Here is a 12,884-nt window from a genome sequence, read left to right on the forward strand (position 1 = left end):
TTTCCTTTACAAAATACAAAATAATTTTACACCATATTTCTTTTTCAAACGTGTTTATTTATGTAGTTTAACATGTTATGTTGTACATGTTTTTCGTTATATCCTATATATTGCTAATTGATATTTTGTTGTGAGATACTGAGTTGCTCGACATGAATGAGGTTTATTATTAAAAAAAAGTTCAAAAATGAAGTAGAAGGAAAAAATACATGCAAATAAAATTAAGTAGAATAATACATTTTCTTATTCAAATTATGAATTCATTTTCTGCATTAAATTATTGTTGGTAATACAAGGGATAACCACAAACCCTTCTTTTTTCATTTTCTTCTTTTATACTTCCTTTTTCTTAACTTCTTTATACAACATAATAATTCGTAATATAATGCTTCAAAGCAAGTGAGCAGTTTGAGAGCCGGCTCTCTTTAATGAGTTGAGCCAAAAAAGCCAGTTCTCTAAAAAGAGACGGACTTCTTTTCACTACATCAAACCGCTCGCTTCGTTTGCAACAAAAAAAAAAAACGATACAGAGATAGAGGCTTCCGCGGCGAACTCGTTTGACGTGATTGATTTGACGTTTCGTGATAGTCGGTGTATACCGGATGGTACCCAAAATTGACCAATTCGCGTTTTTCCGTACAGATTTTCTCGTACATCGTACACGTCTTAAAATGCATAATAAATCTACTTTGTACGGTAAAACCATACAGGTTGACAGGTATGTAAACGGTGTAAGAAAAAACATCATTTGCTTAAACTTGAGTTCTCAGCTAAATTCGGCGCCCTCTGCTGGCTGCGGCTGCATCGGCTCGCTACAACGGGTCAGGTGTATCGACATTTCGTTCTGTGTACATTGTTACAAAGAATGACAATACAAAGGAAATTATTATTATTATTATTATTAAATTCAACATTTTAATACTGCACAAAATACCGGTACATGAATACAACCTCAAATTTCTAAAATAATGACGATGGTTCTGGTTCTATTGGCTAAAGTTATAGTAATTTATTGTTGATTATATTAACTTTGATGATTTGATGATCTGATTGGATGAATGTTTAAAAAAAAAAGTAGGTTTTTTTTTCACTTTTTTACTTTTACATACCTGTCAACCTGTACGTTTTTGCCGTACAAAGTACGTTAACTATGCATTTTAATACGCGTACAACGTACAAGAAAATCTGTACGGAAAAACGCAAATTTGTCAATTATGGGTACTATCCATACACCATATACCGACTATCACAAAACGGCAAATCAATCAAGTCAAACGAGTTCGCCGCAGTAGCCTCTATCTCGGCATTGTTTTTTTCGTTGCCAACGAAGCGATCGGTTTGATGCTACTGTGAGCATGTGTCTGCCGCCTGGGGATTTCCCATCCTGCATCATTCCGTGGTAGTTGTGTAGTGAAAGGAAGTCTGTCTCTTTTTAGAGAACCGGCTTTTTCGGCTCAACTTATTAAAGAGAGCCAACTCGCTCACTTGCTTTGATGCATTATATTACGAATTATTATAAAGAAGTAAAGAAAAAAAGGAAGTATAAAAGGAGAAAATGAAAAAAGACAGGTTTGTGGTTAACCCTTTAATCAGTATATTACCAACAATAATTTAATTCATTGTATTGTATTTTTTCTTTCTCCAGTGAACATCCAAGCTACTTAATTTTTGAACTTATTTTTTATAATAAACCTCATTCATGTCGAGGAACTCAGGATCTCACAACAAAATGTTAAATAACAATATATATGATATAATGAAACACATGTACAATATAACATGTTAAACTACATAAATAAACACGTTTGGAAAAAAAAATGGTGTAAGATATTTTTGTATTTTGTAAGGGAAAATACGACAGTTTTTAAGGGCATGGAGCCGTGGAGGTTGACAGTTATGCTTTTACGGGGTTGGGTCCTTAACTACTAGTGTCGTAATGGCACAATTTCCTGTGGTGTGTCTTGGGCAAGCACAGCAGCAGCAGCTCCCCAGGCCAACAAACGTTTCCACCCGATCTCGAATCGGGGACCTTTCGCGCGCTCAGCGAATGTGCTAACCACTGCACTACAGAATAACTGCTCAAGTAATTATTTGGATGAGTACTTTTTACTCCGACTTGAGTAATATTCCGACGTAACAGTACTTTTACTTGAGTAAAATGTTTGGCTACACTACCCACCTCTCCCAATTAACTAAAAATGATTCGGGCTTTGGTGAATTGTGCACATTCTCCCTCTCTCCTACAGGGAGCATCCAACCTATCATAGAACACAAGGTCAACATGAGTTTTACTGTAATCAGCTTTTATTGTATTTCATAATAAACTACCCACTCGTTATCGCTTAATATCTTGTCGTATATGAAAGTGGCCAGTCGCTCGATCACATTTGTTATCCAATCTGTTTTACGGTTTAATGACTTTTTGATAGCAGTGTAAACACGAACCCAATTTTAGCTAAAGCCGTAAAAGCGCTTTACAAGCGAGGAGTGTTGTCGAAGGACACTTCCAGGTAGGTGAGGTTTACGGCGTTTTGTGTGTTTTTGTGTGGCAGCTTGCAGTGTTGGCGTGCGGTTTGGTGATGCGTTTGTACGCCGGGATGCAGGACAAAGTCTTCCTAAGGCAGCTCCACCTGGTCGGCCTGCTGGCCCAGTTCGAAAGCCTCCTAAGCACCTACAGTGAGTTTGCCCTTTGGAACCGCAATAAAAACTCGTGTGTGTGTTTTTGTGTCATCACCTCTACTAAGGAATTTGGGATCCAATCCAAGGGAACGCGTGTTAGTCTTGATCGAAATCGATACTTTTTGCTTGGAAATGTCGTGATTGTTGAATAATTGCACCCTCCCCTTTGAGTTAGTTTACAATTATGTTCAGTGTAGAGAATATGGTGGGTGAATAAATTATTCTAACAATCAATTGATGGACCAATTGAATTGAAGAGACAAGTTTATTATTTTCAAAATTCCTCTCGCTTTTTTGGATATGTCCTCTTGCCTTCCAAATTCAGAACTTTCTTGCAAAGTGAGACGTGTACCAGCTCTGGGTTCAGGTCTCCTGGGAGACTGAACAGTATCTCGGACCTGCCTGGTGTGTTCCTCGTTCTTCATGATGCTTCTGCGCTTTTTACAGACCTCTGAGTTTATCACAGTGCAGAGACTTGATTACACGCGGGTGGTTTTCCATTTATCATCGTTATTCATTTAGATCCCTACTAAGCCTCCCCCGCATGTGCCACTGTCAATTAATGGTAGTGAGGTCGAACTGGTCCATTCATTCAAGTTTCTGGGTACTTACTTGTCAGCTGACCTCACATGGACTGTCAATGCTACTGATATTCTAAAGTCAGCCAGACAAAGGCTCTACTTCCTTTGTCAACTCAAATTATTCAGAGTCCGACAATCCATTCTAGTCAATTTTTATCGTGCTATTATTGAATCCGTTTTAACTAGGTCAATCACAGTTTGGTCGCGTCAATCAGAAAGAATTGTCAAAGATGGAATCCTTAGTGACGACAGCAGGGGATATGATAAGTACTGGCCTCCCGTCCCTGCAAAGTATCTACATCGATCGAACTAGAAAACAGACACTAAACATTATAGACAATCCCAGTCACCCTGCTCGCAGGTACTTTGATTACCTGCCGTCAGGTTGCCGTCTTCGCTCCATTGTGAGCAAGACTACAGGTCTTAAAGAGAGTTTTTACCCTTCCGCTATTCGTATGTTCAACGGGAATTGATTTAGGTTATTATGTATAGTAGTATTATGCCAACGGCGTTCCTCCAACCTATTCTACTCTAGTCTTGTTATTTACACATTCTTTCTTTTTAAACTATTCTATATTAGCTTGTATTATACACTACAATATATTTTTTACTGTATTCTTTTTATTCTTTTAAATCTATTATTTATCAATATTGAGAGTTCGCGTGTCGAATGATTTCTTGTATATATCATGTTTATGGTTTATACTGGCTGAATAAAATAAATACAATACAATACAACATTGAATCATTCAGAGATGCTCACCGAACTTCTGGACAGAGTTTGCTGCACTGAAAGTAAAGGGGCTGAATAATTTTGCACACTCACTTTTTCGTTTTTTATTTGTTAAAAAAGTTTAAAATATCCAATAAAGTGTGTTCCACTTCATGATTGTGTCCCACTTATTGTTGATGCTTCACAAGAAATTACAGTTTTATATCTTGATGTTTGAAGTCTGAAATGTGGCAAAAGGTGATGAGGGCCAAATAGTTTCGCAAGCCACTGTAGATAATATCGATACCCTTACCCTCTAGGTCAGGGTTGGGCGAAATACGGCTTTTTCATCCGACCTGTCATACAAAAGTTTCAAATGTAATGATAATATGTATGAAATTGTTTTTAAAAGGTACAGACGCTGCCCTACTGACGAACGAGATGTGTCGGACAATCGTTCGTAAGTTGAATTTGTTCGTAAGTTGATTAAGTGTTATATTTTGTACGGATTGTATGTTTTAGGTTTATATAAGTATGTTTAAGGCTTGTATAAGTAACCTGTATTGTTTTGTACTAAAAATAACCATTTCATCAAATAATATGCTCTATAAAGATAAATACATTTAAGTTTCACTTACTTTTGGAAAATGGGCTTCAAGAGGTCCTCCTCCGTGGTAGAGATTGGATGAAAAAAAAGCGATGCAACCATTTTCTCAACCGCATCAAGCTTTCTTATTCCATTTCGAATGAAATGCCTCTTTGCACTTTACACCAACCATATTGAATGGATGCACGAGATATTAAACAATAAAAACGTCAGTTCTTGGCGCACTGGAGATACAGTATAGTATGTTTACACACGAACTAGGAAGCTGGATTTCCTCTTCAGGGTGGATGCTGGGTGAGCTCTCACAGCGCCACACACCGGTAGCGGCGGAAAGAAGAACTACAGTAATGTCCTGCACTCGGAACAATCTAACTTACAGCAATGTCCAGCATCCACCCCAAAGAAGAAATCTGCTTCCTCTTCCTAGTTCATGTGTAAACCTTTTATACTGTATCTCCTGCGCGCTAAGAACTTTCACATTTTTATTGTTTTAAATAAACCTTAAACATACATTCCATACAAACTATATCACTGAAGCAACTTACGAACAAATTCAACTTACAAACAATCATCCGGAACCTAACTCGTTTAAAGTCCAAAATAAAGCGTAAGGGCTCTTTGAAATCAGTTGGGCATTGTTAACATATGAGCAATAGAGAAAATTCTACTTTTTAAGGACACCTTTAAAAAAACCTCGTAGAATATAGACATTGAAATGGTAGCAACGATATGAGTACAATTAGATAGACCTACAATATATTTTTCCCTCCGATATTGCCGAGGTATCGGATTTAAGACAGCATCTTGGTTCTTCTCCATTTTTATAACCCGATGTGGCCTTCGATCTAAAAACGTTTGCCCGCCAATCTTCTAGGCGAAGAGATCGGCATGCTGGAGGACATGGAGGTAGGGGTTTTGGACCTCAGCAGAGTGGTTTTCAAGGTGACCCAGGCCAGGACAGACCACCCGAGTGACCTTCAACCTGTGGTGCGAGGACGACGGTAAGACGGTTCCAGATTTTCGCCACGAGATGTTCCAGCTTAAATTTTGCATGTCGGCCGTGCTCAGGGACCACTTCACCGTGGAGGTGCCGCTGCCGGGCCCCGCCTTCCAGAATATGCCGGAAGAAATCAAGGAGGGGCGACCCCTGCGCGTGATTCCCGTGCTTTTCAACGTGGGCATCAACGAGCAGCAAACCATCGCTGAGAGGTTAGCAGCCAAAATGGATCCAAAACCGTGTTTTTCCGTCCCGCACGTTAATAGCAACATGAAGTTTGATTGTATTATACCAAATTGGTTACATTCAGGGTTCGGACGGGTGCATGAAATCCTTGAAATTGCTTTAACTTTAATGTTGTGTTTTCATGGTTTGAAAGGTGCTTGAAGTCAAGTCAAGTCATTTTTATTTGTTTAGCCCTTAATCACAAAGAGTCTCAAAGGGCTTCACAGGTTATTACACAGACTATTTTTTCAGACTATTATTACACCATCCCCCGATCTGGAACCAACATGAGGGCAAGGAAAAACCCGAAAACCTCAACATGAGGAAAATGTAGAAACCTTGAGAAGGGACCGCACATGTGGCATCCCCCTTTTAGGATTACCAGACAGCAAAGGATGTTGCAATCACAAATAATACAGAGATATTGTCCAAGAAAAGTATAAGTTTTTGGTATTTTGTACCAGCTGAAGACTGAGAGTAGTGCATTACAGTAATCGAGACGGGAGGTTTCAAACGCGTGAATTATAATCTCCGCATCCGACAGACAGTACAGGACGAATTTTAATTTTTAACTGAGTCAATCTGTGTGATGTGACATTTGTCAATGTTCACAGCAGTTTTTGAGAATAAGTCAAGGCATTTAGATGGACCCATAACTAACATTTCGTTCTTTTCAGAGTTAAGACGCAAGAAATTGAGTGACATCCACTTTTTTATCTCAGTGAGGCAGGCCTAAAAATTTCCACAATTTAGTGTGGCAGATTCCTCCAATGGAAGATAGAGTTGAGTGTCATCTGCGTAGCAGTGGAAATTGATATTATACTCGCGAATAAAATGCTTGAAATCGTTGCCATGTTTCTCGGCAGTCTAACTTAATAGACAACGCATTAAATGAAGGAAAAAAAAAACAATTCTGCTTAAAAAAACATTTTTGACATTCTGCATTAAAGTAAATCCAAACCGGATCGCCATGATAACTTAGCAGATATGGAATGGGCACCGCAAACGTGAACATTCTCAATGATGTCCTCGGTACTGTCAGATGTTTTAGTGATTTGCAGACACAATATCCTACGGTGCTTTTGAAAGCCTGAGAAAAAAAACGTTCCTTGAAATAAATCCGGCAAAAAACAATAACCAGCAGAGGGAGACACAACAGGAATCCATTTGGTCCCTTAATTAAAGGGACAGTGTGTTGTATGTGAAGTGCAACCGAAAATCAGTGCTAAAAATTACAAGGAAAAATGCAAACTACAGACTCAATGTGACCAAATAACACAATTTTTCTTTTCTTTTCTTTTTTTTTTTTTGCCCAGCCTTTCAAAAGGTTTTGGATACCAGAAGGAGGCACTAAATAATAAACACTGTCCCTTTAACTTCCCAATTTTTGAGGGGATGTAATTAAAAAAAAAAACATGAGAAGGGTTACAAGTAAGAACACAAAATCATCCCTTACAAGAATCTGTCAAATTGAGTAACATTAATATTGTTTTTGATCCCCGTAAACAATTCTAAAAGTAGTAAATAAAAACCATTACGTTTTTTTTTTTCTTCCTGTTAAAAGTCTCTGAACTTCTGCTCATCTGTACAATTATATTTCAAAAAACTTTGAATTACTATGAATTCGTCTTTTGTATTAAAAAGACAAACAAATCAAACTAATTTGAATTAAGTATTTATTTATTTACAGAAACTGTCCAAACATCAGTAAAAACGGCTCCAGATTTTTAAAAATTGAATTATTTATCCTTTCATTTGTTTTGGCTTTCCCAGGCTTTTTTTCTAAACATATTTATTGTTTGTTTTCTGTTGCAGTGTCTCCTCTATCATCATTACCATAATAACTTAATTGCCAGTGTAATTTCTAATGACTGTGCCTTAGAATTAAAATTCCAATAAGATTGCTTCCAAATATTTTTATAGTGCTCATTGTCATTCATCAGGTTATGATCATCTGCAAAACTTGAAATATTGCAGATTCGTTTCTAGTTTTTCTCTAAAAACAAAGCGGTTGTGATATTAAATTACAAACATGCAGTTTTTTAGATACAGTATAAAGACGCTGCCCCACCTAGAGATGATCGTTCGTCAGTTGAATTTGCTCGTAAGTGGCTTCAGTGCAATATTTTGTATGTTTAAGGTTTATTTATATAAGTATGTCTAAGGCTTGTATAAGCAACCCGTATTGTTTTGTACTAAAAAAGAAATATTTCATGAAAAAATATGCTCTATAAAGATAAATAAAGCGAGGTTAACTTACTTTTGGGAGATGCGCTTCAAGAGGTCCTCCTCTGTGGTAAAAAGTGGGTGAACAAAAGCATTCCGACCATTTTTCTCAACCGCGTCAAGCTTTCTTATTCCACTTTCATTTCAAAAGAAACGGCTCGTCTTTTTTTTACACTTTACACCAACCATACTGAATGGATACACAAAATATAAAACAATTATAATGTTAAAATTCTTAGCGCGCTGGAGATACAGTATAGAATGTCTACAAACGAACTAGGAAGAGAAGGCCGGATTTCTTCTGGGTGGATGCTGGGTGACCTCTCACAGCTTCACCACACGCCAGTAGCGGCAAAAAGAAGCACTACAGTAATGTCGTGTACTCAGAAAAAGGTGCACACAATACAAAATCCAACTTACAGCAATGTCTGGATATTTTTCGACATCCCTAAAAAATGTTCCTATCTTATCGTAGGTCGAATTGTCGTAAGTAGGGGAGCGTCTGTAGTGTTAAGTATAATGTATTTTATCTCAGTTTATTTTTAAACTACGATCCACTGTTGAAAACCATACAGTGTCTAAATATTTCCAATTGTTCCCAGGTTTGGAGACATTTCCCTTCAAGAAAGGATCAACCAGAAGAACTTTGAAATTCTGGAGTCTTACTACAAAACCTTAAGCGAAAAGGTGCCACGTGAATGTGAGTCGGTTACTCTTGCCGCAGAGGACTGTGAATGAAAATCTAATTCTGTCAGTGGGACTTCGCGCTTCGACGTTCGCCGATTCAGAGCTTCGCAGGCCTAAAAAATGATAATAATAAAATAAAATAATGATTTTTTTTTTTTATTTTTTTAATTTAATTTTATTTTTTTAAGCATTTTTGAAGGGGCGTCACTACTCCGTGGTTCCATGTTCGCGGGTTCAGAGCTTCGCAGGTCTTCAAAATAATAATGATAAAATAAAATAATTTTTAAAAAATTTACAAAAATGTAAGCATTTTTCAAGGGGCGTCGCTACTTCGTGGTTCTACGTTCGCGGGTTCAGAGCTTCGCAGGTCTTCAAAATAATAATGATAAAATAAAATAATTTTTAAAAAATGTACAAAAATTTAAGCATTTTTGAAGAGGCGTCGCTACTTCGTGGTTCCACGTTCGCGGGTTCAGAGCTTCGCAGGTCTAAAAAAATAATAATAATAGAATAAAATATTTTTTTTTTTAAAACAAACTTTTTTTTTTTGTTTTTAAGCATTTTTGGAGGGGCGTCGCTATTTCGCAGATTCTCACTTTTTGCGAGTGGTTTTGGTCCCCATTAACCGGTTCTAAAAAATAATAATTATTTATTTTTTATTTATTTTATTTTTTTCAAGGTGCGCCGCTACTTCGCTGATTTTCACTTATCGCGGGTGGTTTTGGTCCCCATTAACCGTGATAACCAAGGTCCCACTGTTTTTTTTTTTTTTTTAATTTATTTTGTTTTTGCAGGTCTACCTTTTTTCCAAAGTCAGAGCGACATCAAGGAACTACTTGAATCCCTGGGCCAGAATGTAGTCGCCAAACGTAGGAAGAATGTGGAGATTCTGTGGAGCGCCGCCGCTGTGAGCAACCGCCGTAAATTACGCACTCGCAGGCCCAAACAAAATTGGACTGTGTTGCGTAAGAACCGCACATCTGGAATTCGATGCGATAACCAAACAAGCCGTCCCCTAAACCCACCCCCCAAAAAGTTACCATAAATTACACACTACAAGCCACTACTTTTTGCTACATTTTAAACACTGCTGCTTTAAAACCCCTGTGTAAAACTGTAAAACTATACTTAAAAACTTTCGTTGACATTATTCATTTGATTTTTGTTCCTTTTATGTTGGGAAAGTTTTGCATTAAGTGAGAAAATAGTGATTTTCATAGTGCTTAACTGAAATCTTGGTGCCAAAAAATTATAAGTAGTTTTATGGGAGACAAATAGTACTTCACTCTTATTTTGTGGCAAAAGTATTGCAATTAATATTTTAGAATAGAAAAGACTTAGAATTGTATTTATTGTCATTGATAACAACTTAGTGAACATTATTTGCATTAAGATAAGACATGGCACTCCAGGATAAACACGTAATAAAGAACCCAAAAAATAAACCATTATAAAAAGGCATAAATATTTATAAGAGCTGTGACATCCAAGTCCCGCTGAAAAATAGACAATGATTGTAGAACTCAAGCAAATGCATATTGCTCATTTTTGCGTGGAGTAAACGGAACTTTGCTTACCGTGTTGCTGGGGAACTTCTGTTTTATCTAAGTCGCGTGCTTTGATCATCAGAATCTGTGTTAAGTAAGTTTAACTGCCGTTCTGTACTGCGTGCATTCCTTTTTTGCCTACGCCTTTACTTAGTTATGTGATTGTGACTTTTCCTTTTATGTTTTTCACTGCATGTCTTGCAGTTTATATACTATCCAGATAGTTCCCCTGTTAGCGTGCAGACTCGTGAAGGCTTCCAGGTTAGCACCGTAAGCATTCGGCTAGTTTGCTAATTGTAATCATTTTTTGTTGTTGTTGGCTCCCAGTTATCCTGGCTGCGTACTGCATGTTTTTGGTCAGCCAGCCAACGGTTTTACTGCCGATCGGTCCGGGTTAGGCTATTTTAACAGCTTGCTAGCCTGCCGTGTCCAAACTGGTTTAGCCCCTGATAGCTCTCTGTTTGTTATTCTAGCCAGTTCCCCTCATTTTGGCTGCTCAACATTTGTTGTACCATTTCTGCACCCACTTGCAACACAATGCCTAGGCATTCTTCACAAAAACTACCAAAGCTTTGCTTAAAACACTCAAAACATTTTCGACTACCGGTAATTAACATATCGGCTTGCTTGAGCGCTGGTGTTCTTCACATGACGTCAGACCTCAGGAAGTCAAAGATGAGACACTCTCTTCAAAATGTATTATCCAGGAAAATAATTGGAATAAAACAATGATATACATATACATAGATAGATTTTTATGCAAAAAAACAAATATTTTCTTACATTTTGTATTTTTTAGAATTTGGGTATCCCTCTAAGCTAGACCAGAGGTGGGCACTCCGGACAGAATTTAAGCCCTTTCAGCCTGTTTTAAAAATGTAATGTAGCCCAGATTTCGCCATGGAAACTGACCGTCTCCATTTTTGCTGTTTTATCCAGATTTGCCGGCGTTTGAACGGTATCCGGTTCACCAGCTGCAAAAGTGCCAAAGACCGAACGTCCATGTCCGTCACGCTGGAGCAGTGCGCCTTGTTGCGGGACGAACATCAACTCAGCAAGGACTTCTTCGTCCGTGCGCTCGACTGTATGCGGAGGTTAGTCAGGCATTCAAACCTCATTTCATTCTTGGACTTCCACAAACAATCGGGGGGTCATTTCAACCAAAGCGCAAAGGTAGCCCTCCATTGGGATTTTATTTGGTTGGGTGCTGGTTGTGGGTTTATATCTACTATATCAGAACTGTCATCCTCAGCTTGACGATTGCAATTCCCCTTATTAAGTGATAATAAACCTTACAAACACAACCCGGCACCTACTTACTCACAGACTATGACGAATACGGTGACAATATTGGCAATCTAACAGTAACTAAGCCAAAATGGGCAAGATGAGATCGGTCTTAAAGAAACGAGTTTTTAAAAAGAAACATCCTTTCTCGTACATATATTGTTAGACGGCATACATAATTTAAAATAGTAAAAAAAAAAAAACTATAAGTTGCTCAATATGGATTTTGTCATTTTTATACCCGTCAACAGGGTTGGGTAGGGTTACTTTAACTGGATTACTTTCAATTACTTTTGGATTACTCTAATACCAAATATGCTAATAAAAGACAAAAGAAACTAAATATGAATAAAATGATGACTCACAACACGTGGTAAGCTTTCTCTCCTGGCTTTGATCTCATTGATCACCGGCAAAACTAACAAAGTGCGGCAGAAACAAAATGAAAATAAATCCAAACAGCTTGCCAACATCATTTTTGCTTTTCCATGTATTCTGTTACTCCCCAAGCCTGCACAAAATTTAGTACTTTTATTCATGTTTAGTTTCTTTTGTTTTTTATTAGCATATTTGGTATTGGAGTAATCCAAAAGTAATTGAAAGTAATCCAGTTAAAGTAACCCTACCCAACCTTGCCCGTCACCCTCAGCCAATTGCTCCCCCTGTTAATGATTGCAATTCCCCTCATTAAGCGATAAAAAAACCTTACAAACGCAACGTGGCACCTAGATCACCATTTCACCAGATGATGGCAGTAGCCCTATAGCCCCCTCGCCTTTGGCTTTCTCTGAGAATTCTAGACCTCCCCATTTCTGGCGTGTAAATTAAAAAAGGAAAGTTGACTGTGAGGGCCGCAGAAACTGAAGTATTTTCATTACGGAAATCCAAAACAACTGCGTCTGCCTGATTCGCCAAGAAATCTGAAAAGTTTGGTCACCTATAGAACAAAAAGAAAGAATTTTTACAAACATATTTGTTTTTTTCACCAAATAAACAACACAAAGAATTCTTTCAGCATCCTTTTTAGTTTGTACCCCACTTCTAAAAAATTTACAGTTGCTTATTATACACAGCAGTGCAGGATTTCACAAACTTCAAAAATAAGTCCTAATCTAGGATAACATTTGCAAGCGTACCGCGGTAATATTAGCAATCTACTATAACGTTGCCTTCTGCTACCAATGACCAATGACCAAGACCATTATTATTTATGATTTTCTTATTTTTTTCCCCGTACAAAAATTGTTATATGCCATACACAATTTGAAATGATAAAAAAAGATATACGAGGAAAACTTAGGGTAACATAGGCTGTAAAACTTGACTGACACTCATG

General features: G+C 37.6%; 1 protein-coding gene across 6 annotated transcripts in view; it reads left to right on the forward strand.

Moving 5' to 3' along the window:
* Nucleotides 1–12,884, forward strand: part of inpp4b (inositol polyphosphate-4-phosphatase type II B) — a 324,645-nt gene that overhangs the window by 300,320 nt on the left and 11,441 nt on the right. For all 6 annotated transcript variants that reach the window (XM_088341789.1, XM_088341788.1, XM_088341790.1 and 3 more), the window contains 6 exons: nucleotides 2,553–2,676; nucleotides 5,454–5,580; nucleotides 5,648–5,788; nucleotides 8,630–8,727; nucleotides 9,509–9,621; nucleotides 11,201–11,355. In XM_088341789.1, coding sequence (XP_088197915.1) covers nucleotides 2,553–2,676; nucleotides 5,454–5,580; nucleotides 5,648–5,788; nucleotides 8,630–8,727; nucleotides 9,509–9,621; nucleotides 11,201–11,355 — 758 coding nt within the window. The remainder of the gene's footprint in view (nucleotides 1–2,552; nucleotides 2,677–5,453; nucleotides 5,581–5,647; nucleotides 5,789–8,629; nucleotides 8,728–9,508; nucleotides 9,622–11,200; nucleotides 11,356–12,884) is intronic.

Source organism: Urocampus carinirostris, chromosome 8 (genome assembly GCF_059441175.1).
Source record: "Urocampus carinirostris isolate Australia breed hairy pipefish chromosome 8, RoL_Ucar_1.0, whole genome shotgun sequence".
Classification (NCBI taxonomy): domain Eukaryota; kingdom Metazoa; phylum Chordata; class Actinopteri; order Syngnathiformes; family Syngnathidae; genus Urocampus; species Urocampus carinirostris.